Source organism: Simochromis diagramma, unplaced genomic scaffold (genome assembly GCF_900408965.1).
Source record: "Simochromis diagramma unplaced genomic scaffold, fSimDia1.1 OVJJ01000293.1, whole genome shotgun sequence".
Taxonomy (NCBI): Eukaryota; Metazoa; Chordata; class Actinopteri; order Cichliformes; family Cichlidae; genus Simochromis; species Simochromis diagramma.
Genome location: NW_024386801.1, coordinates 17,438,870 through 17,464,987, shown reverse-complemented (window position 1 = coordinate 17,464,987; position 26,118 = coordinate 17,438,870). Strand labels below are relative to the sequence as shown.

The 26,118-nt window shown below is 40.9% G+C and overlaps 1 protein-coding gene and 1 long non-coding RNA gene across 2 annotated transcripts; both read left to right on the top strand.

Moving 5' to 3' along the window:
* Window positions 1-981: 981 nt before the first annotated feature.
* Window positions 982-26,118, top strand: LOC120730120. Its single transcript, XR_005695058.1, has 4 exons — window positions 982-1,269; window positions 24,792-24,799; window positions 25,273-25,280; window positions 26,106-26,118. It is a non-coding gene; the product is annotated as an uncharacterized LOC120730120 (long non-coding RNA).
* Window positions 2,561-5,827, top strand: LOC120730116 (pulmonary surfactant-associated protein D-like). The gene is made up of 5 exons (XM_040026270.1): window positions 2,561-2,685; window positions 2,783-2,945; window positions 3,388-3,501; window positions 4,637-4,711; window positions 4,973-5,827. Exons 2-5 carry the CDS (start codon window positions 2,798-2,800, stop codon window positions 5,353-5,355), a joined length of 720 nt encoding a protein of 239 aa, XP_039882204.1. The 5' UTR covers window positions 2,561-2,685; window positions 2,783-2,797; the 3' UTR covers window positions 5,356-5,827.

The window sequence follows — 26,118 nt, the reverse complement described above, 5'->3', positions numbered from 1 at the left end:
AAGATGATAGCAACATTCGAGGTTGCATGATGGTTTAACCTTTGAAATGCCATTTTCTGTGTCTGTGCATCTACCAGGGGTGTTATTCACTACCTTGTGTTGCTTACAGAGGTAACGGTGACAAAGTATGCATATGCCTGCGCAGCGCTAACATTTGCATCTTCTTTTCTACAGCATTGCAGTTTTTCATGTGTTTGATCATGTGATTTATAAGAGGATTAGTTAATGTTTTTCTACTACAGGATTTCTGGGTTTATGTGTGAAGGAAACTGTGTTTACAGGTTATGAGTTGGTGATGCTTTTACACTGTGTTTTTGGGAAAATGTGAAGGTTACTTTGATGATGTGAATAACATTCTTTCCACAGCTATGGATGGCTAACTTTATGGTCTTTTTATGGCACCTCTGGAACCTGTCGACCTGCGTTTGACCTGTGTCTGACCACCGACTGACCACAGTAAATGTGTATTGCTAATGTTTGTTTTTCTAAGAATGCTTATTATTCTTAAGATATAATTGTTTATAAGTGTGAAGTTTGATTTCACTTCCAGATCTTGTTTTCCAGGCCATGATGGTGTGTATGCAGGCTCCTGGCGGAGCCAGTCTTTAAGCAAATTTAATATGCAAAACACACTAACATCTTTTATTGCAGGATTATAGGTCCAGGGTGGTGCTGCTCCAGAGGAGGAGATGCCCTGATGTTACCTGGGATATGATCTAGCTAATCTTTTTCTTTAAGACAGGAATCTGATTTTGATGAGTTGACTCATGGGAGTGTCCATGTGTCAAGAGGAGGGATCCAGGATTAATATGAAACAATGAATTAACATTAAATTTTGGAATTAATATTAAATTTTGTTTTATATGATTTTTGCAGCGATTTGTGTGATTAACAGTTCATTCAACAAGTATTAAATCTATGCAAGTGGTGCATCCATGTTCAGATGAGGCTTTGATGGCCTATAAGTGAAGTTCACTGAACTAAAGAATGTGGTTTGATGATTGTTGACATGCTCTCCAAATAGAAGTTTTTCCTCCTAGCAAGGAAATACAGGTGCAGCAGTAATCTCCTGAGAAATCTTCAGAGGCCCAGTGAAAAGCGAGAACCATTCCAGGCATAACTGACAGCCCAGGCAGTGGTTGAGGTCAAAGGTCGAGCTGGTTGGGGCCCATCATGAGATCAGACTTTGGAGCCACAGCAAGGACCATGAAACTGCGTTGGAATGAGAGCTGTGCCAAGGGGGCTTTCCAGAGGCCAACAGAGGAGATCGTGGACAACAGACAGGCACCTGAAGGATGAAGGAAGCGTGCCAAGCTCCATCGACAGCGCAGAGGGAGTCTAAGGATGACATCAAAGTATTTACATGTATACTATTAAGTTTACATGCACTATTAAGATTAAGGTATGAGCTCATTTTTTGTGAATTTATTAATAGAGAATTTTATAAAAACTTATTTGATTATTATTTTATGTACTTATTTTTTTTTTTAAATTCATAGTTAATTCAGGCAATTACTGGTAGTCATTTAACCATTTTGTGTGACTTCATCTAAATTGATTATTATGTTTACCTTATAAAGCATTTATTAATGAAAATCAAGTAGCTCACAAAGTCTTGGTTATCTTGACAACAGAAAAATGACAGACAAATCAAAAAGAGATACAAAACATACCAATATTTATTGCCAGGTGTAAATGTCAACCCCCAGAGATTTGCAGAAGATTGCAACGTAAGTTGGAACAGCGTCTAAGATGGTAAGAGGGGTTTAAGACAGAAAGAGAAGTTGGAGCTACAGGATATCTTACCTTTAAAATACTGAAGCTTCTTCATTTAAAATAAAATATGAATGAGATTATCACAAAAGTAACTGTTTCACAGAGCCTCACGAACAGTTGTAAACACTATAAACAAAATGCCCATTATATTAAGCCAATAATATCTGTCAGTGCGCCCCAGGGCAGCTGTGGCTACACTGTAGCTTGCCATTGCCAGTGTGTGAATGTGTGTGTGAATGGGTGAATGACTGAATGTAGTGTAAAGCGCTTTGGGGTCCTTAGGGACTAGTAAAGCGCTATACAAATGCAGGCCATAAGCAGGAAAATGTCTCTGGGATGTTTTTAATTACTTTAGTTGATTCCTAAAGTTCAACTTTCCTCAGGTCTGTAGTCTGTTACCGAGCTTTAGTAAGATAACTCAGCACCCACTCAGGTTCAGGTCCAAAATGCTCCTGAATTAGTCAAAATAGTAAGAGTGATGTTGTTCTTTCACACATGTAAAGTCAGCTTAAATAAACAAATTACAAGACACTTTGGAGCTGAATATAACTTTATAAATTGCATAATAAGGAGGAGCAATACTTTATAAGTGATAAATAAAGCACTTACTAACACCTAGTTAATCCTTTATAGTGTGTAATTATTATAAAGTGTTATCAAATGATGTTACTTGAATGGACGTTTGTCTATACACACTTTAGTCTTTCTCAGACCTTTTTTGTTACAAAGAGGGAGGCTTTGGGCCTCATAGTTTTTTTTCTGTTTTCTGCCTTGTTTCCAGTCAAATACTCACCTGGTTTTTATTTCCTCTTCAACGAGTGGCTCATATATTTTTGACTTTGAGTTCTGAGCTGTATTTGTTTGAAAGCAGCACACGAAGCAGCCCAGTGGATAACTGCTTGTATACTGGTGAGTTTTTATTATATTTTAATGTTAATACCATTTAACAAATTAACATCTCTGAATAACTTTGAAAACCTTTAACACCTTCTTGTTTATCTTTAAGCTCTGCATTTAAACAATGATGGCATGGCTCCAATTTTGTATCCTTTTCCTGGTGGCTCCAATTGGGTACAGTCAGAATCCAGGTCCTCGTGGTCCCAAAGGAGACAGTGGACTTCCTGGACCAGCTGGTCCACCTGGAGTACCAGGACCAGTAGGTCAAAAAGGTGAGCAATAATCCTACAAACCACAAGACTACTGACCAGATACTATTTATAGTTTATCTAAAGCTTGTTACAATTCTTTTGTATAGCAAAATAAGTTTTCATGATGTATCAACAGAGGCTTATGCTACAAAGTATGAATGGCAGTGACACTGAATGAGCATTTTATGACATCAGAGAGTGGAGGCTCAATATATTTATACTTCTATATACACTTTATACTTAGATATATGGTTAAGTGCATTAAATATGGTCTTTTTTTGGTGCTGACGTGAAGCTAAAATTCCCATTTGAGTAGTGATTAATTAATAATAAGGTATTTAACTGCTTTTTAGCTCCATATAACCAGTTTCCTAACGTTGTGAGAGAATTTTTCCTCTTTGGGCTGTGAGTGAATATCTGAACATATGGGGCTACACCTGATACTTCCATACCTGCTTTAAAGGAGATACTGGAGTTAATGGTCTACGAGGAATTGTTGGACTACCTGGAGGACGTGGATTTCCTGGAAAACCTGGACGTCCTGGACTATCTGGAAAAGATCCTGACTGCATAACAGGTGAAAATCATTTTTTATTAGTTTCATTAGTTATTAAGTTTTATTTTTCATTTTTGCACACAAGGGCAGCACCAACCACTTTCTTTGCTATGAAACATTCCGATAGAAGCATTCAGTATCCTTAACCATTGTAACTTTCTTTCTTTCAGTCCAACCACTCGTTGTATCTATCTGTTGTAAATGCCGTACAGGGGGCTGTACTCCCATGATGTTTCCTCTTCTTGCTCCTCTTCTGCCTGAGATATTCACTAAGCACATAATTGGTTGTGGCCATGTTTTTGATGTACTCATGGATCTTTGCTGTCTTCTCCTGGACAGTGGTTCTCACTAGTCCTTGATTTCCTTGCTTCCGCTTGAGTATAGAGTCTCTGGGTGTTGGACTTGAGGTGAAACCAACACAAGTACTAAAATCAAGGACTATGCCAAATAAATCTATTGAGGCAAGCATGAGTGTAGTAGGACTTGTAATAGGCATATCAATGGCAGTGATAGTAGCTGACTCTGACGATTGAATGGACTGACAGGAGCAAAAGTAAAAACAACCTCTGTTAAATTTGATGCAGAATTTTAAATGTAATTTATACAAATTACTTTTACCATTTTAATCAGTAGGGTTTATTAATATCAAATTGTTGTTTTATATAGTGTCACTACTCACAGCAGTCCTCTTGGCACTTCACTGCATACACTATATTACTCTGTTTATGCTGGGGTACCTGATCCTTGGTTTAGAACGATATTTAGTGTAATGTGTTTTGGAATGTGAAAGACACAGAAATGTGGTATTTGAGAAAAAGTGCATCTTAGCTATAATTTTAATTGATTACTAGTGCTGTCAGCGTTAATCTCGTTAAAATGGAGTTCACGCCATAACCGCATTAACTTGGCATATCTCCATTAGTGAGTTAGCGCAGATCGCCCCGTGTGAGGGGCTGATGGCGCTAACGTGTTAACGAGCTAACTGTGCTAATGAGCTAACCGCGCTAACGTGTTGACGCCGTGCATGATTAGAGATTTGAAGCTCAAAAGAGAAAAACTAGCTTTTATTTAATAACAGTTTGCAATTTTAAACATACGCAAAGAAATGTTGGTCCCAAATGACTACAACACTGATAATTTTATCTGTTTGATCTAGAGCTCTTTGGTTACATAGACCAGGACCTTCAAACCATTAGAGCCGTAAAGGAAACAATAACCAAGTTAGAGCTGGGTAAGTGTCATCAGCAGCAACAGGACATAGGTTTTACAGTAACTCCATCATTAATAACTCTGGGGGTTTCCTTGTTTGCTTTTAAAATTTCAATTATCTTTCAGATTATTATTTAACATAATAATTTGAACTTTGAGCAATAAAGCTAAATGGAAGGATACATGGTGTGTAATGACTAGACGAAAACCTTTTTTCTGCTGGTTTCTTTAAAATAAAAGTAGTTCATTCCAATTTCTCTTTCTATGCTGCTTTCTTTTTCAGTTATAAACTACGATTTTGCCCGAGGAGTTGATGAAAAATATTTTGTGTCCAACAAGGAAAGAGGCTCTTTCTTCCAAGCTGTTGAGTTCTGCTCCCAGCGAGGATTAGAGCTGGCTTTGCCCCAGAGTGATAAAGAGAATAGCTTACTCACTGAAGTGTTTGAAAACAGTCCTAAAACAGTCTGGATTAATGTCAGCAATAGAAGAGCAGAGGGAAACTTTGGAGCTGATATGAAAAACCAACCTCTGACCTTTACCAGCTGGGCAGAAGGGCAGCCAGACAAATCCATCCAGGATCCAGGCTGCACCACGCTGTCAGAAGACGGTGTTTGGAGAGTGACAAGTGAATGCTCTATGAATGCTTACATTGTTTGTCAGTTATAGAAATGCCTTTGATGACATGAATTAAAGTATAACTCTTTGGATTCTGGTGTGGGAAAATCAAATGGAGTACAAATATGTAATCACACATTCTTTCAAATCTTTTATTACATTTTTAGGTAAAATGGAAAATTCTTTCGAGACCTGCAGTATTTAGTAACCATTCACCATACAGTAGCCATATTTATATTCATCCAGCAAAGTGAGAAGTCGTGGAGGGTGTTCTGGTTCGGTGGCCCCAGGATCTCATCTCTGCTTTATTTGCATGACTTGATCAAACAACAAACTTGTTAGTGAGTGTGACATGGCTGGAATGAGAATTAGCAGCTCAAAGTCTGAGGCTAGTCTGTGGCTTGTTTTCAGATTTAAATGTATTGATTTTTTCAGCTTCCAAATGAATAAGCAGCTTGTAACCTGGAATGTAGCAGCAGTACATTATCATTTTGATTAAATCATTTCACCTTCATTACCTGAACATGATTGTATCAATTTGTACATTGCACTTACTAAGATTAAAATCATACATATATGTTTCACTAGATAAATGCTTTATAACCACAGTTTTATCATGAGAGAAATACTCAGACATGTAAAATGTTTAAATGTGGATGGTGGATTTGCAGGCAGATGTTAAAGAAATTTTAAGGTAAGTAACATTTTATTTTCAAATAACTCTGTCATGTTCTTGGGTCTGTTGACCCAGCGTTTTAAGTTTTCGTTTATTTGGATGTTGTTTATGTTTAAGTTCATTAGATTAGCGAAGTTCATTTGGTTATTAGACTCCTTGTGTTTTCTTCCCCTGTATTTAAGTTTCCCTCACCCTTTGTGTTTCACGCTGCGTGTCTTATGTTATCAAGTTTGTATTATCATGTCTGTCTCATGTTTCCTGTTTTATTTTGAAGGAGTCGTGTGTTCTTTGTTCATTGTATTTAGTTTCACTTCCCTTGTACTATCATTAGGCTCATGTCAGTCAGCTGTTCCTCCATGTGTTCCCACTTCCCCTAATCACCTCCTGTGTATTTAAGTCCTCTGTTTTCAGTGTGTCATTGTCAGGTTGTCTGTTGTCTGTTGTGTCCATGTTTCCAGGTTCTGTGCTCTAGGTATTTTTGTGTCCATGTTAGGGTTCATGTTTTGGGTTTCTATGTTATCTTAGCTCTCCCAGTTTAGGTTATTGTTTAGCTTCTCTTCTGCCTTTTGTTTTGTAATGTTTTCACCAGCCTTAATAAACGGCTCGCTTTCTGTTAACATTTAAGTTTTGTTTCATGGTGTCTGCATTTTGGGTCCTGATAGGTTTGTAGCTTGAACCTATTCGCTGGAACGTTGAAGACAATATAATTACACAGCAAAGCAAGACACGAGTAGGCAAAGTTCTTCATGTTTCTCGTGCACGGGAGAGAACCGGACAGACGCCGTTCCTTCGCTTGACCCCAGTTGCTCTCGACCGCTCCCCCGTAACACTGCTCTTTTATTGAGGCTACATGAATATGCATAGGTTCATTAACATATGACGTCTACATACAAACAAAGAGTACCGTGTGTGTGTGTGTGTGTGTGTGTGTGTGTGCGTGTTGCTGATCAAAGGGTCATATAACATAAAAGCACACAAGCAAACATCCTTGGTCAGGAAGAGGGTAGCCTCCCCCTCACCCTAGATGGTTCACCCTAGATAATACGGTGAGGAAGTCCTGCAGTTCAGGACTTCCACTTAGCACTTAGACTAAAACAAACGTAGCTACGTTAATCCTACCATAAAACAACAAGACAAGGTACGACCTCTTCTCATGCTCCCAGGATGTTGGTGTGCATTCCAGTGTGGAATACACACCAAGCCTTTGCAGCCTGTTAAAGATCACACATCCTATCACTACACAATCGATTATGCACCTCTAAGCATATATGGTTAAATATTTCTAAGCATAAATGACAATCAACAATACAAAACCTAACATTCCCCCATTTTTGACCTTTATGCTAGAAAAGTTCCCAGTTATGAATACCTCATGTCTGACAGTTTCAATGCAAACATTTTCATACTCAGCATATGTCAATCACCCTAAATTACTGTAAAAATATACAGTTTGACAAATGTATTAGCAGTTATCCCATTCCTCATTGATCTCATCCAATGGCAAACTGCATCCTACGAGCAAACAAATGTATTGTTAATTTAATAGTTAAAATAAGAAAGTAACATTTTCAAAAACATCTCAGCTTTGCGGTGATCACTCATCATCTGTGCAGAGTGGTTTTAGTTCTGCAGGGTGTCATAAATGTCTCTTCCAGTTGTTTCCATCATTGTCCATAGGACCAGAGTCCAAATGTATGTAGAATAAACATTCAAACATACCAGTTGGTTTTGTTGTTTGTCAACATGGGTCTCAGCTATCTCCAAAGCTGCAGACCTCTCAGCACTCTAGTTTTATGGCCTCTACCAACCCCCATCACCTCACTTCAGGCCTTCGTCCTGCGAGGGGGATACTTATGACTCCTCCATTGTCCATCCTCTGCAGAAAAACCCCTCTGTGGAAAGGGTGCTGGGTTCAGTTATCTTACTGCTGTTGTGATCCCAGCAGCCTTCAGAGTGTCATTGTATGCACAGTATAGTGGCACAGCATTAGGTGATGTTCATAGGAAACTGCTGTCATCACCACCATAGCTTCTGGTTCCTGTGCTTTCACAGAATCATGATGCCATCCTTAGACTCCCTCTGCGCTGTCAATGGAGCTTGGCACGCTCCCCTCATCCTTCAGGTGCCTGTCTGTTGTCCACAATCTCCTCTGTTGGCCTCTGGAAATCCCCCTTGGCACAGCTCTCATTCCAATGCAGCTTCATGGTCCTTGCTGTGGCTCCAAAGTCTGATCTCATGATGGGCCCCAACCAGCTCGACCTTTGACCTCAACCACTGCCTGGGCTGCCAGCGATGCCTGGAATGGTTCTTGCTTCTCCACTGGGCCTCTGAAGATTTCTCAGGAGAGCCCTTTCAGCAATACTCTGACTGCTGCACCTATATTTCCTTGCTAGGAGCAAAAAACTTCTATTTGGAGAGCATGTCAACAATCATCAAACCATATTCTTTAGTTCAGTGAACTTCACTTATAGGCCATCAAAGCCTCATCTGAACATGGATGCACCACTTGCATAGGTTTAATACCTGTAAATAAACGGTTAATCACACAAATCACTGCAACAATAATAAAAAACATTATTTAATGTTAATCCTGGACCCCTCCTCTTGACGCATGGACACTCCCATGAGTCAACTCATCAAACCTGGATCCCTATCTTAAAGAAAAAGGTTAGCTAGATCATGTCCCAGGCAACAGCAGGGGGTCTCCGCCGGAGTAGCTCCGTAACCCTGCAATAAAAGATGTTAGTGTGTTTGCATATTAAGTTTGCTTAACACCTGGCTCTCCCAGGAGCCTGCATACACACCATCATGGCCTGGAAAACAAAATCTGGAAGTAAAATCAACCTTCACACTTATAAACAATTATATCATAAGAGTAATAAGCATTCAACATCAGCAAGACAAGTGTCATGTGCAGGTTTTCTCAAATCAGTAAACTACAACTATTTCCATAATTCGCCTCAGACATGGATAATCCCATGTACTCAGTCAACATTAATGTAATCGGTGACTTCCCTTAAGCAAAGTCACTCCACTCATATACAGTATTACTATGGGCTCAAAAGTGGCCAGCTAATGAGACCCATATTAAACTATTCCATAAACACTGCATCTCTTATTTGTTTTTCTCATGTCACTTGTCTGCTTCTGCTGAATCTTCTACATGCACTCTCAGAAAAACAAACATTAGCAATACACATTGACCGTGGGCAGACGCAAGTCGACAGGCTCCAGAGGTGCCATAAAAAAACCATAAAGTTAGCCATCCATAGCTGTGGAAAGAAGTGACACTAGTTTTCAACACAGGAAATTTCTCACATGTCATTCACATTGTCAAAGTAACCTTCACATTTCCCCATCAACACAGTGTAACAGCATCACCAACTCATAACCTGTAAACACAGTTTCTTCACACATAAACCCAGAAAACCTGTAGTAGGAAAAAACATCAACCAGTTGTCCTGGTATAAATCATCAAGTCACATGAAGAACTGTAATGCTGTAGAAAAGAAATGTAAATGTTAGCGCTGCGCAGATGTATACACACTTTCTCACAGTTTCCTCTGTGAGCAACACAGGATAGTGAATAACACCCCTGGTAGATGCACAGACACAGGAAGTGGCATTTAAATTAATTCTTCTTCTTCTTCTTCTTATTCTTATTATTATTATTATTATTATTATTATTATTATTATTATTAAAACCATCACGCAACCTCAAATGTTGCTGTCATCTTCTGCTCCTGTAAAAGGAAACACACATAAATTCATCTGCACCTTTGTCAGGTGGGGTTAACTTCACACAGTAGTGTTACAATCAGTAAAGTCTTGACAGCTTTTGTCAGCTTTTACCAGTCAGTTTTTTTTTCTCTTTCACTCATTCATTCATACATTCATTCTTTCTTTGCTGATAGTGGAACCTATCGTCGCATTTAGTTTCCACTCTCAGCAAAATGACGTCATTTCAAAAAGAAAAAGAAGAACTTTAGATCGGATTACCTCGCTGAATCCTTTTTGGGCAGGGACTCTCATTTTCTAATTGTCCCAAATAAGTGGCTTTCTCCTGAGCCCATTTTAATGTGGAGAAACTCACTTGTAACAATTTTCTCGACGACGTGTCGTACAGCGCTTTCTGTTCTAATCATGCAGATCTGCTCAAACGACAGAGATTATCGAACAAAACTTTCAGTGCACTGTGAAAGTATCAAAATAAAAAGGCCTTGTTAAGTCATGACACAAGCTCCTCATCTCAGGAGGGTAAATCATACCATTAGCATGGTTTATCATACCATCATACTAATTGGCAGGCTCAATTTCACAACAAAAGAAAAATCATCAGCTAGATTCCCTCCAAACCAACCATCAGCTGCACAACACACAACACAACCCTAATGTCTTATTAGCTATGAGTTTAATCCCCAGGTCTGTGCTCTTCACTCATTTAGGCCACAGATCTATTTTATTCAGTTTTCCTTTTTTTCCCCCGTCATCATAAAACATGTGACACGTTGTCATGAACTTCACAAAAGACGTTTGTTCTGACGTATTCAGAGTTGTGTATCTGGGTACAGGATTCACTCGCACATCGAAACAGGAAACTCAGTGTTTTAGAGTCTCCACTCAACACACAACAAACTCCAACACATCTCATTCACTCGTGCTAGAATTCAGTCACCTTTCCTTAATCTAAGCACGATCAACTAATTTGCATATCAGCTATTAACCCACTAGGATGACAGGACAACAGAAATGCATGTTCAAAATGTTATCACAAAAGACAATTTCCCTCATACAGTAAATTACTTGTGCTGCATCAATCAAGCAGGAAGCTTCTCCCAATTTACTATATCAACAACTAAATTTATTGTCTGATCACTGGTTGGTCAAACCAGAATCTTTTTTCCCCACAAAAGTTAAACTGTTGTCCTGCAACCTAGAGAGTTAATTTTTTGCACTGGATAAATTCAGCATTTGATAACAAGTGTCTGTTAAATTTACACTATTTTAACACTGATGAAAGATAACAAGCTGATCTTCATTGCATGTGTGTTTGTGTTATTAGGCAGGTTTAATCAATGTCTGTGGAGCTGCATCTCCAGCAGGGCATGTTCTTAAAGCTGCCTTTCCTACACACTTCTCTGCTATTATTTGATCATTTCTTAACTAATGTGCTATGAGTCCACTGGTCTTTGCATCACACTAAATGACTTGGACAAGATGATAAACATTTTAATGTTTATCATCTCTTTTATGCGTTTATACACAGGTCACGCTGATTACTGAACAAAAACCCAAAGATCAGATGTTAAACAGATTTATTTGCTCTCTCTCCTCCTTAAACATGTTTTTAATGTTAGTTATAATTCAGAATTGGCGACTGAAACACGTAGGACACATAAGAACATCAGGAAATAAAACACCGATAAATATAACCTCAGTAAAAGAAGTCAGCGGGGGTTACTACAGCTGTGTACCGGGGCCTGCGCTTTGTCGGTGGGATTGCTTGTGAGGCGAGCGGGGCCCTATTTCAGGAAGCCGGTTTAGTGCAAACTCTGAGTAAGTATACCCTGAGTTAACGAAAACTCTGGGTTTTCGGTTTCACAAAGCGAGTTTAGATTAATTCTGAGTGAGTTACTATGACGACACACTCCGTGAAGCTAACCTGCCCCCTAGCAGGTTTACTTCAACTAACCCTGACGTTCTCCGCCTCTTTGTCGGAAGCCTGACTGTAGGAAGTGTCAGACATGGCATGCCCCTTCCTTGAAGAGCCAGTAGATGTTGAAGCCCAAATTCTCCGCAGAGCTCTCTGCCGGGAGAGAGTGATTAGAGCGCGTTTGGACATTTTATCATTTCCTGATGATTTTCTGTGTGAACGTTACCGTTTTCCAGCACAATCTATAATTTATTTGAATAACATCCTCAGGCCTAATATTGCTCATGTGACACATCGCGGACATTCTCTCAGTTCTGTACATATTATTTGTATTGCACTTCGGTTTTTTGCAAACGGGAGCTTTCTGTATAATATTGGTGACGCTGAGCACGTTTCCAAGGCTACCGTCTGTCGGGCAGTCAGGAATGTTACAGTTGCACTGAAACGTCTCCTGTACTCGTTTGTGGTGTTCCCCGGTCATAGACCCACACGATTTATCAAAGAGGGATGCCACAAAATTGCAGGTATCAGGATGAACAAAACTTAATCCATGATGTGGTGATACTTGAACTAATACTTAAATTTTACATTTATTCTCAAGGTTCCCAGGCGTGATTGGCTGTATAGATGGCACTCACATTCCAATCATTGCTCCTTCAGTAAATGAAGGAGACTATGTGAACAGGAAGTCTTTCCACAGCATTAATGTACAGGTACATAGTTCCCTGTAGCATTTCAAACTAACAAATTATTTTTTTATAGTAATGGATGCTAATTTGTGTTCTCTGCACTGTGAAGATCATATTTGATGCTGCCAACATTATCACAAATGTGGAAGCCAACTGCTCAGCCTCTGTGAGTGGTGGTGGTGGAGGACCCCCACCTGTTTTTCGGGCCTCCGCTTTTTTTCTGTTGGCTATAACGGGTCGCATTTGAGCATACAGAGTAAGCAAATATGTCCTTGTAATGTGCTCAGATAATTTCAATAAGTGCTTACAGAGGGGAAAGTAATGTAGCCTCTAACTGCAATTGATTTACATCGGACAAACAGACCAAGCACTATGGCTCATAATACAATTACACCTTACCTGTTTGGACTATATTTTTATATTTCATTTTTACTTGCTGCCAGGAACGTTTGGGGCCTGTTGGGTTGCACCTGCGCTCACATCACATCATAAAATCAAATGTATAAAATATAAAATAAAATAAAATATAATAAAATAACGTGTTAAATGGGTGGAAATCCCTAGATCAATGTTTAAATTAACACTCACGCATTGACTCTGTCGGCTATGTTTTGCCATGCATGCTCCCTTTCTTTTGCAGCTGAGGCTGCGTTACTTTTTTTCCGCGGAATTTGCATGTTATCGGCATATGCTGCCATCAGAATTTCGGCCTCAAGCGCTGTAAAATACATTGACCGTGCCTTCTTTCCCTCCGTCTCCATGGTGACTCGCTTAATCTGTGCTCCACTAATCAGGGCTTTATGTATCCTCGTGCGCGCGCTTAACTTGGGGTTAAAGCAACTCCGCGTTGACTGAACTAATTGTTATCAGCCTTTCTGAAACCGAATATTCCGAGTTGGACAGTTCGGGGTTACTCAACCCTGAGTATCGTTTTTCACTCTGAGTTTTCTAAACCGGCTTCCTGAAATAGGGCCCGGGTCTATACCACGCTTTGCCGTGAGACTGGGCAGACATCTCCGAAATCATCGAAGCACTTTTGCAAAGAGGCTGTATCTTGACAAACCGACCAGACACATGAAGATTAAACCACTACATAAAACGGTATTTGGTGACACACAAACAGGGTTTTTCAAAGTTCAGTTCTGTTAGCTTCCACATGCCGGTTGTTGTGTGCTAGAAACAATGGCCACCAGGCCAAAGCAATGGTTTTGACTCGATCAGCGTTAACCCCGCCCCCTGAGTTTGATGGGTGAGGCTGACAGATAAAATTATTTCATGATGAGAGCCAGGCGCCAGGACTGCCAAAATGAAATAAATAAATATATCATTAAATAATTAATTAAATGTGTCAATAATTAATTAAATGTGTCAATAATTAATTAAAATGTGAAATACATAAAAAATGAATTAAATGCTGTCAATAATTAATTAAAATGTGAAATACATAAATAATTAATTAAATGTGTCAATAATTAATTAATTACATGTGTCATAACTATTTTTTTAATTAATTAATTCCAATTTTAATTAATTATTGACACATTTAATTAATTATTTAATGGTGTATTTAATTAATGCATTATGGCAGTCCTGGCACTCCATATATGCCACGAGCTCATGTGTTAATAAGTGTGTGTGTATCTCTCTATCTATCTGTATATATGTGTGTGTCTGTTTGATCCAGATCTCATTGGTTCCATGGACCAGGACCATCAAACCATTACATCTTTAAAAGAAAGCATATCTAAGATAGAGCTGACTAACTGTCATCAAGAGCAACTAGACATGAATTTTACAGTAGGGGGAACATTTTTATCTGTTTTGAAACATGTTCAAACTCTGGCTTGTTTGGTTTTTAAATGTAAATTATTTTTCAGACATTTATTTAACATTGTAATTTGAACAATAAAGTAAAATGAAAGGATACATCATGTGTGATAGCTAGACAAAACCTTTTTTACTGCTGTTTTTAACAAAATAAATAAAAGTAGTTCGTTCAGATTTCTTCTCTATGCTTCTGTTTTTCAGTTAAACTACAATTTTCAAGATTCAAGAATCAAGATTCAAGAGCTTTATTGTCAATACAGTAGTATACAATATTAACTGTACGATAAACAAAGATAAACAAAGACAGGACAGGGACAATACAAAGTGGAATGTGCAGTAGGTATTGAATACCAGTTTCAAGTTATTGTCAGGATATTATTGACGAGACATGACAAAGACGTGCAAAATACAAAATGTGCAAATACAATATAATTTAGGTGTGTGTTCAGAACTATGTGACTGAGTGTGCAAATAAGCATATTGTTCCCAGGTCCAGTTTGTAGTGGATTTGTGGTAGTTTTTGTTGTTTTTGAGTCTTTTGATGATTATTGTAAGGTGTTTGTAGAGGTGTATGTTTACATCAGTCCTTTTTGTGGTAGTGAGTTAAGGGCTCTGACTGCTTGGGGGAAGAAGCTCTTGCAGTGTCTGGTTGTTATGGTTTTAATGCTGCGAAACCGTCTGCCAGATGGAAGGAGGGAGAACAGTGCATGTGAGGGGACGAAAGTGTCCTTCACTATGCTGTTTGCATGTCGAATGATGTGTCTGTCATAGAGTTGGGAGATGGATGTGAGAGGGCTTCCAATGATCCTCTGTGCTGTCCTCACTATCCACTGCAGAGACTTCTTTTCAGCGAGGGTGCAGTTCCCATACCAGATAGCAATGTAGCAGCAGAGGACGGTCTCATTGGTTCCCCGGTAAAATTATGTGAGGGTAGGAGAAGGGAGACTGGCCTTCTTCAATTTCCTAAGAAAGTGAAGACGTTGTTGAGCTTTCTTCATGATGGTGGTGGTGTTAAGGTTCCAGGAGAGATCATCTGATGTGTGCACACCCAGGAACTTCACACTGTTGACCATCTCAACAGCAGATCCGTTGTTGTGCAGTGGGGTGTGGGTCATTGAGCTCTTCCTGAAGTTAACAACCATCTCTTTAGTCTTCTGAACATTTAGAGACAGGTTGTTATTCTGACACCAGTCTACCGGGTGTTGTACCTCCTCTCTGTATTCAAACTCATCATTGTTGGTGCTAAGACCCACCACTGTTGTGTCATCTGCAAACTTGATGATGTGGTTTGAGCTGTACTGTGCAGTGCAGTCATGTGTTAGCAGGGTGAACAGCAGTGGGCTAAGCACACACCCCTGCGGCGATCCTGTGCTCAGTCTGATGACTTTGGACGTTTTATTTCCTATGAAGACAGACTGGAGCCTGTCAGTTAGGAAGTCCAAGATCCAATTGCAGAGGGAGGTGTTTATTCCTAGTGAGTCCAACTTCTTTACCAGCTCCTGGGGAATGATTGTGTTGAATGCTGAGCTGAAGTCAATAAACAACTTAATAATAAACAACTTTTTGTCGAGATGGGAGAGAGAAAGGTGAAGAGCAGATGAGATGGCATCATCTGTGGATGATGTTATGTTATGTTGGCGATAAGCAAACTGTAGTGGGTCCAGATTCAGTGGAAGCTGAGTTTTCATGTGCCTCAATACCTGCCTCTCAAAGCACTTAGTGATGATGGGCGTAAGTGCCACCGGCCGGTAATCATTGAGGCAGGATACAGTGGACTTCTTTGGCACTGGGATGACTTTTGTGGTTTTGAGGAATGCAGGTACCACAGCTGAGCTCAGTGATGTGTTTAGGATGTCCGTGATTTCCCAACAATGATTTCTCAACTGACAGTGCAGGTAAACATTAAGTAATGTGAGAATGTAAACAACTGCTCTCCTTGAGCACCTGACAGCACAAACGAACTAGCTAATAGATGAGATGCATCCAGAATGGCTCACCAAAAGTCGAAATGTCCCCAGAAAGGACCAGTCCCATGGAACAACCAACAAATGACCTGCCTCAGCATGACATGAAAGCGAATACAAGAAAGTCTATGACACAGTACTTTATACATGCATCCTGGAATGGTTAGAACTGTACAAGATCCACATGACCGAAAACGAATTCAATGGGGACGTGAAAACAACACTAGAGGCAAATGTCAAGCCAGCTGCTCAAATCACCATAAACTGTGGGATTTACCAATAAGATGCTCTGTCCTCACTGCCGCTCTTCATAGGCCTGAACCCTGCAGCCAGATCATTAACAAGACTGAAGGGAGCAAGTATTATTCACCTCCTTTAAAGGGATGACATAATCACTGATCCATAACACCAAGATCTACAGTAATGACATCGGAATGTCATTTAGACTGGAAAAGTATAGCTGAATGGTAACAAATAGAAGAAAGAGAGTCAGAAATGAGACGAATGCAGTACCCAAAAGCAACACTAGACACTGAGGATCGCTATGAGTACCTTGGAATCCCACAGGCGAACAGAAACCATGGAAGAGCCATTAGGAAAGCTGCAAATGCAACCAGAGATGATCATGTGCTTAGTGAGCACCTCGGGTAGCAGAAACCCAAGAAAGAAGAGGAGCAAGAAGAGAAACTACAATGGAAGGACAGAATGCTGCACGATGTGTCCCACCAGGAGATAGAAGAAGTGATTGATATCGAGCAATCCTACCAATGGCTGAAGAAAGCTGGACTGAAAGACAGAATAGAAAAAACCTTCATTATCCCACGTATTAGAAATTTGGGTGTTACACAGCTCTTATAGCAAGGTAGATCTAAACAAAAGTAGTCCCATATACATAAGCAACCGGAATTCGAACAGATAAAAAATGTACTGAGATATATATAGAATGTACAGGGATATGTATAAAATGTACCGAGACAGCACAGAGGACCTAGTCATGGCAGCAAAGGAACAAGCTCTAAGCACAAGATCAATAAAAGCTGGGGTCTATCACATCTGGCAAGACCCCAGGTGCAGGCGGTGTAACGATGCCCCTGAGACAATCCATTACATGCTAGCAGGCCACGCATACAGGTAATGCCACAACCAAGTAGCTGGCATAGTATGCAGGCCTCTGTTCAGACCATACCCCACTGCAATGGCTCCATTGCATGAAGGATGTGAATGCTCAGATCAATCAATCAATCGATTTTATTTATATAGCACTTTTAAAAACAACAACTGTTGACCAAAGTACTTTACAATAAAATAATCCGATAAAATTTAAAAGGAAAGTAAAATGAAAGATAAGAATATAATAAGAATAAAATAATGACAGACTCATACAGAATTAAAAGCCAAAGAGTAAAAATGGGTCTTTAAACAAATTTTAAAAGTATCCAGTGTTGGAGAGGTCCTGATATGTAAAGGCAGTTTATTCCACAGTTTCAGAGCAGTCACAGCAAAAGCCCGATCTCCTCTGTGTTTTAATCTAGACCTAGGGACAACTAAAAGCATTTGGTCTGCAGACCTCAACGATCTCGCCGGAGTACACCAATTTAAAAGATCAGAAAGATATATAGGAGTTAGTCCATGCAATGTTTTAAAAACAAGTGTCAAGATCTTAAAATCAATTCGAAAATTTACTGGCAGCCAGTGTAGCGAGGCAAGTATAGGGGATATGTGCTCTCGCTTCCGCTTGCCAGTCAGAAGCCTTGCCGCAGCATTTTGAACCAGCTGTAGTTGGCCAATAGATGACAAAGTAAAAACAGAGTAGAGGCTGTTGCAGAAGTCGAGGCGAGATGAAATAAAGACATGCTTTCTCAAAGTCTCTGAAGGCTTCACCTTTGCAAGTAAGCAGAGGTTAGTGATGGCCAAATGAAGCTTTCCGAAGCACTGAAGCTTGTATTGAAAAACGGTTCATTACTCGAAGCTTTTCACACAGTCCGTCTCCGGTGACAGAAGAGAAAGCAAACAACAAAGAGCAACATAATAAATAAAAAAAACGGCACCATCACAATAAACTAGCTAGCAGTAGATATCAGTAGATACTAAATAATAAACGATATTGTGCAGCACGCAAGATAGACAGCGCATAATGTGCTTTGAGGCAGCAGCCAAGAAAGCTGTAGTCCGCGTCTGTGAATACCCGTGTGTACACCTGTGTGCATACCTGTGTGGATCAGCATGCTTGCATTCCAAAGGTTTCTCCATGTAACGATCTGCTAGGGAGTGTGGGGAGCCACAGCCCCGTCCTCCAGGGCATGAAGCAGGTATGGAGGAGATCAAAACTCCAGACATCCAGAGGCCCCCAGAACACAAGAGACCAAGGAAGACCAACAGAGGGGCAGCCGCGCCACTGTCCCAGTAAGAGCTGAGGAGAGTCCCAGATGAGGGCTCACTCAGCAGCCGCGGAGCAGAAGCCAGGGGGAGTTGCAGTGACGCGCCCGTGAGCTCCGCCGGCAGCCAGCTGTGCCTGAGTGACCGAGCCCCAGGCCGAGAGGCCGGGGGCACCCCACCTCCGAAGTGGCCCGAGCGAGCCCCAGGCTCCAGGCCCTGATAAGCGGCCGCCAAGGAGTGAGCCGGTGTGTACCCGGACGCCCACCCCCAGACACAAAGAACCACCAACGCACCGACACCTGAGGGAGTCCGCCACTGGCAGGGGAAGTGGTGGTGGGTGGAGATAGGCCTCCAAACCTTGGAGGGCCTGAGATGTCCCCAGAGAGGTGGCGTCTGATACCCAACCTGACATATAGACACAGACATACAGGCACACACAGACACAAACATCCATTCCCACCCTCATGCTCTCATATGCACTTACTCCACACTCAACCAACATGGAGACAGACATAAAGAGACGCTGTACACACGGTCACACTCCCCAAGCGTACTCTACGAACCGGGTCTAGGTACCCTTGCCCCTGGAGGGGGGAACTGCACCCAGACCCAGGTGGTGTTACCCTCAACACAGTCCTCTCCGGTGACATCTGGTGGCGAAAATTTTAAAGAGCAGCTTGAATCTGCAGAATAAAACGGACTGCTCAATTATCACTGCTCACTCAAGAATGGAGTTCTCTCTGATATTGGGCCACCGTTCCGTTGCTTTGAACATGTAATTGGTTTTGTTTCCTCGATTGGGGGGCTGAAAAAAAATGTAATGCGTATTTGCGTAATACATTTTGATCAATAAACTTTCCCTATTTAAACATGCACTATGGTGTGGCCTTCCTTTGCTCGTAAGTCCTTGATGTTGGTAAATACAATAAGTGAGCAATATATATAATATACATATGAGACTGCACAGCACATTATGGAGTATGCCCCTGCTGTGAAGTCCTGCCTCCATCTACTTGTCATTTAATCACTGGACAGCTGGACAGGTTCATACAAAATATTAGATTAGACCAATTGTCCTATACATATTTTTGACCTAGGGGTGGGATTGATTGTGAACTGGAAAGGGAAAATGCTTAGGGGCTGAGTACGGCTGCATCGTTACTGATTTGTAGAATCATTTTGATTCGATACAGGATCCGATTCAATTTGATTGGAATCTGGAAAGTTTTGCCTCAGTCAGAAATATTACAATTCTGGTCATTTATCAGTATATATCCATAATTTCGTATCTATTAAAAGAAAGCTGACACATGTGAGACTTAATTAGAGATGTAAACAGAGAGTTATGAAACCTGCAGCTGCAGAAGCCAGCGAAGAAAAAAGAGGAAAACACAGCGCGGACCCGACGACACACCAAAATCTGATTCTGACGCGTCAGGTCTGCGCTCCGTGTTTACGTTTGTATGCAGAATCCGTAAACCTGCTCCCAGTTACTGTTTTAGCTGTATGGTGTTTGACGACATGTTGTGAGGTTTAACCTGAGATGCTGGCGTTTCAGGCATAATAACGTTAATTTACAAATCGACACGGGATTTTAATGAATCAATATCACTTTATTCAATTTAGCATGGATTGGAATCAGAAAGGCAATAATCAAAACCCACCCCTAATCAAGAACTTGCAAAGTAAAAACATGATCTATGTCAGGTAGCCCTTTTGTTATTTACATTTAAAAAGAGGATTAGTGTTACTGTGCGCTGGCTGAGTCTGTTTCTTTTCTTAGAAATAGTTTCTCCTGCCCTGGAGAAAATCCACTTGCATGGAACAGAAGAGGCTGTGGAGTGCAGGAACTACACTGTAAGTTGGTAGATATGCAGGTATTCCTGGGTCCTGCAGACTATCACCTAAAAACAATAAACAAAATGATTTTCTAAACTGTGTAGCAATGTAATGTACGTATAGTGTCAAATATATTTTTGTAGTCTTCATTAGCTTTAATTCACATGGAAGTGTTCCTAAAGTCATATGCTGTAATGATATTTACATTATGAAAACATGATTTTGGACATTTCAAGTTTTTCACTTCGGCAGATAAAATGAATTGAGCAAAATCAACTCAAAATATTCCCACACGCCAGAACGTCCTCTCTTCCTCGCTGGCTCCATATCTGTCAGTGGAATGATCACCTCTTCGCTATCTGTCACCATCAACACACTCCACGAATCCCGAGGATGATTCACTTCCTTATATCCGTTTGAATCAGGTACCGAAGCAGTTACGTGCGTAATGAAGCTTCGGACGTCACTGGTCACGTGACTTTTGCCAAACGAAGCAAGCCTCGACACAGTGCTTCTGAACCAGTGTGTTGTTTTTTTCGACACACGCTCCGGAGCGTCAGCTTCAAGCAGGCCATCACTAGCAGAGGTGAAAGAAGCTGGTCTTGATCACATTATTTATCTGTTTATCGAATGTCAAATTACTATCGAAAATCACACCTAAATTCCTTGCAAACAGTTTTTTATAATTTTCTAAGGGGCAAAGGTTGTAATGGTCACTAGGGCTGAAGACAATGATCTCAGTTTTCTGTTCATTTAGATTGAGAAAATTTAAAGCTATCCATGCCTTAACGTCTTCCAGACAATCGAACAGTGTCTTCAGAGGGTTAGCAGATTTGCGTTTCAGTGGGAGGTAGATCTGTAAATCATCTGCATAACAGTGAAAGGAGATACCATATTTTTCAGAAATAGCGCCCAAAGGAAGCATGCAAATTGAGAAGAGAACCAGGCCAAGAATAGATCTCTGAGGGACCCCACAAAAGTGCGAGGTCCTTGGGGATAATGTGTCAGAGAAGGATCAATTAGATAGGTAAGATTTAAACCATTGCAATGTAGTCCCTTTAATACCAGCATATTGTTCCAGTCGAGAGATAAGAATCCTATGATCCACCGTATCAAAAGCAGTACTGAGATCTAGTAATATTAAAATGGCAGAATCCCCCAAGTCTGTAAAAGTTCAAAGGTCATTAGAAACTTTTAAAAGAGCAGTTTCAGTGCTATGATGCGTTTTAAAACCAGACTGGAATACTTCACCAATGCCGTGATTATCTAAAAAGGTCTGGAGCTGGAGGAGGACAACTTTCTCCAGAACTTTTGACGGAAAAGGCAATTTGGAGATTGGTCTATAATTTGATAGAACAGTTGGGTCCAGGTTCTGCTTTTTAAGGATAGGTTCCACCACTGCATGTTTAAAGTCAGGGGGAACAGACCCAGACTGAAGACTGCTGTTTACAATGGAATGCAAACACATACCAACCGTGTCAAACACATCTTTCAGCAATCTAGGTGGAATGATATCCAAGGAACATTTTGAGGGTTTCAAGTTATTAACTATTTCATTAAGTAATGAAAAGGACACTGGCTCAAAATAATCAAAAGAGGCAAAAGTTGGAGAGTGATTAGATGGGTCAAAAGTAGGAAGAATAATGTGAGACCTGATATCTACAATTTTGTTAACGAAGAATTTCAGAAGATTTTCGCTGCCAAATAAAATATGAGGTTGATGATAATTATTGGACACAATCTTAGAAAAATACATTGTTTTTGCTGCTTTAACGGCTTTCTGGTAATTTGACAAGGATTCTCTGAGTCTCAAATGATACCTGTAATCAGTGTTTTTTCCACTTTCGTTCTGTTTTTCTGCAGATTTGTCTATGTTTTCTTGTATCATTATTCAACTATGGTTGAGTTTTGGGTTTTAGATACCTAGTGGTGAAAGGAGCAATAGAATCAAGTACTTCCAAACAAGTTGGGTTAAAAAGCGAGAGTAGGCTGTCAATAGTTAAATGGGTGGGCCTATTTGCAAGTAATGCAAGATTTAAATTTTTATACAAACAAGCCAAGCGATCTGAAGTATTTGAGTTAATCATATGAGATCTGTATTTAGGCACATCTGATTTGATGGGCTGACCTAAGAGAGGAAACTCAAATACTACAGGTATGTGGTCAGAAAAAATTATGTGACAGATTTCAATGTCAAGACGTGACAGGCCACAAGATAGGACCAAATCCAAAGTATGACCACGTTCACATGTTGGGCCGTTAACTGACTGAACAAGATTAAAAGAATCTATCAGATTAAAAAAGTCATTGGCCAGTGGAGTGTTTGGGCAGCAAACGTGAATGTTAAAATCCCCCACAATTAAAATACTGTCATAACTTGGTAAAATTCTTGTCAAGAATTCAGAAAAGTCTTGTATGAAGTCCTTATTATATTTCGGAGGTCAATACACTAGCGCCCATGGCACAAGAGTAGACAAACAAATTTCAAATAACTGCAGTTTAAAGCTGCTGTAGGCGTCTGCTGGTAACTGACGACAGTTGAAACAGTTTTTATAAACAGTGGCTAATATGCCGCCCCGGCCCGTGGTTCGGGGTGAATTGAGGTAGTAGCAGAAAGTTCAGAAAACGAGGTAAAGTCACCCAAGGTGAGCCACGTTTCAGTCACCAGGAGAAAGTCCAAATTGCGAGTGGTGAAAAAGTCATTCAGGATGACTTTTTAGCCAACGACCTGGCGTTAACCAGGGCCAGTTTAGCTAATGTAGTATTCACCGTGGGCTCGAATGATCGATCCAGAGGGCGAAGATTCTGGTAATCCACTTCACCCCTGCGAAGACGTGGGGAAGGATACCGTGGAAGCTGGATATTTTCCCTGGAATGCTGGATATCTTCTCTGGAATGCTCCCTGGAATCGGGAACGGGTGCCGATTCCAGGAGATGAACAACTTGATGTCCGAGGCTGCCGTGTAAGTAGCGACGCAGTTTCTGAGTTTTACCAGTATTCCACCCCGTTTCCCTCGCCTTCTGTAGGATTTCTTCCTGAGGGGAAGGCTAGGTGGATAACGGCAGAGAAACAGTGGTACGGTTTCTACCACAGGTGGGACTCGGTAATCCTCACCTCCTGGGGCCATATGATACTGCCCATCAACAGTGGCTCGGATGGTTAATAGCGATTGGAAATCATACACCAAAAGAGTGGAGACATTGTTGAGAAAAACCGATATAAGCAGGGTTAGTAGAATCAAAACAGGTAACAGCTGATGGCAAGCCACACACACAGACGCCATCTTGAATCCCCACTGGGATCTACTTAATCACCCAGTGGTATCTTGCTCTCCAGTCTTTTCATTTCAAGGTGGTCATGGCTGATTTCCTCTCCCTCTCGTGGGTGGTAGGGTTGCCCGGATGGCTCTCTGGCCTTAGTTGGGTGCTGGAGGTATGTGGCAGGGGTGTGGTCTGCAGCTCTGCTGCAAAGGACTGGTAGGGCAGTGTGTCCGGTGAGCAGTGCCAGAAGGCTGGCAGACCAGCTGGGACTGGTTGGTGTGATCAGTCATGCTATTTCAGTTACCAGCTGCGACAGGAGAGAAAAGTCTTTGAGTCTCAAACATTTCCGGTCTTGATAAGTGTCTCCAACTTTCACCTTGTAGTGAGAAATTTATCTCTTGCACCTTTCAGAATTTAATGTTAGTAAACCCTGCAAGCTCATCCTTTATCAAATCTAAATGGGAAGAAGAATTAGGTATCATAATCACAGACACTGAATGGGAAAAAGGTTTGCAGAATATCCATAAATGCTCCTATAATGCAAAACACTGCTTGATTCAGTTTAAAGCTTCATCTACACTTTACTAGAGAAAGGTTAAATAAAATATACCCTGAGGTCTCTCCTATATGTGAGAAATGCTCCATAGCTGAAGATACATAAGCCACAGTTTTGTTTTTTGTCCCAAAGTTAAAGAATATTGGGCCGACATCTTCGATTCAATGTCTGAAATTCTTCATGTGTAGCTGAACCCTCATCCACTAATAATTATTCTGTGCATCTTTGATGATACTGTGGGAATAGACAGTGCAAAGTGATGTTTGATTTCCTATTGTATTATTAACGCAAAGAAATGTTTATTATTATCATAACAATAAATCAGATGCGCGGATGTCGAGCCAGAGCAAACGCACGGTCACCCCGGGACATCAGCCGAGATCTAGGTTGCATCAAAAGTAGTTGAGTGGCAGATCTGAGTGTTCTAGCAGGAGTATGTGGTTTGAGAAGTTCACTAAGATAACTCGGCGCTAATTTACTAATAGTTTTGAATGTAAGGAGTAATATTTTAAATTGAATACGGTACTTTATGGGCAGCCAATGCAAGCTAGCTAAAACAGGAGTAATAGGGCAAAATTTCCTCGTACCAGTCAAGCGGCGGGCTGCTGCATTTTGGACTGTTTGCAGTCTAAGAAGAAGAGAAGAGGGAAGACCGTAGTACAAGGAGTTACAATAATCCAACCTGGAGGTCACAAAAGCGTGAATAAGCTTCTCCAGGTCCTCATGCGGAACATAATGCCTTAGAGATAAGGCGCAGTTGGTGGAAGCTAGATCTCACTACTTGGCTCATTGGTCTTTTAAAACATAGTCTGTTGAGTCTGTTTAATTCCCTTTCAAATGTATATAATCCTTGTGTTTATATCAAAATGATTTTCAAAAAAAAAGAAAACAATGAAAAGGACAAGCACTTGATTCTAAAGCGTATCCTCTTACCCTGGTTAACCCTATTGTCCAGCATAAATTGGTCAGTGGCCATCTACTGTGGGATCTTCAATGTATGCAACTGTTACAATTTGTTACAAATATTACAATTTGTTTGGCTTCAGCTTAAAAAATAATGTTCAGGTTGGGTAATTTACTTTATTTTATGTAAGAAACTGTGACCGTTCACATGAAAACCAAATGAGACACGTATGTGAGGATGCTGTTTGTAGATTACAGCTCAGCATTCAATACCATCGTTCCCTCGAAGCTGGACAGGAAACTGCAGGATCTAGGACTGAGCAGCTCCCTCTGCAGCTGGATCCTTAGCTTCCTGTCTGACAGACGCCAGGTGGTCAGACTGGGCAGCATCACCTCATCCCCCATCACACTGAACACTGGTGCTCCACAGGGGTGTGTACTGAGCCCTCTCCTGTACTCACTCTACACCTACGACTGCACAGCCACTAACAGCTCCAACATCATTGTGAAGTTTGCGGACGACACTACAGTGGTGGGTCTTATCACCAACGGTGATGAGACGGCTTACAGGGAGGAGGTCAGCGCCCTGACCCACTGGTGTCAAGACAACCATCTCACCCTCAACGTTGCAAAGACAAAGGAGTTGATAGTGGACTTCCGGAGGTGCAGAGAAGTACACACCCCCATCACCATCAACGGCGCTGCTGTGGAGAAAGTGAGCAGCTTCCGGTTCCTTGGAGTACATCTGGCTGAGGATCTTACGTGGTCAGTACACACAAACAAAACAGTGAAGAAGGCACAGCAGCGCCTCTTCTTTCTCAGGAGACTGAAAAGATTCGGCATGAGCCCCCGCATCCTCAGGACCTTCTATCACTGTGCCATTGAGAGCATCCTCACTAGATGCATCACCACCTGGTATGGCAACAGCACCGCCTACAACTGCAAAGCTCTCCAGCGAGTAGTGCGGTGCTCTGAACGGATAATTGGAGGTGAGCTTCCCTCCCTCCAAGACATCTACAGGAAGCGGTGCCTGAGGAAAGCGGGGAGGATCATCAAGGACTCCAGTCACC

Excerpts from the sequence above, each read along its gene's own strand:
- LOC120730116 (XM_040026270.1), top strand. The coding sequence starts at position 2,798 with ATGATGGCATGGCTCCAATTTTGTATCCTTTTCCTGGTGGCTCCAATT. Across the intron at positions 2,946-3,387 it reads AGGACCAGTAGGTCAAAAAG|GAGATACTGGAGTTAATGGT; the intron begins GTGAGCAATAAT and ends CCTGCTTTAAAG. Across the intron at positions 3,502-4,636 it reads AGATCCTGACTGCATAACAG|AGCTCTTTGGTTACATAGAC; the intron begins GTGAAAATCATT and ends TGTTTGATCTAG.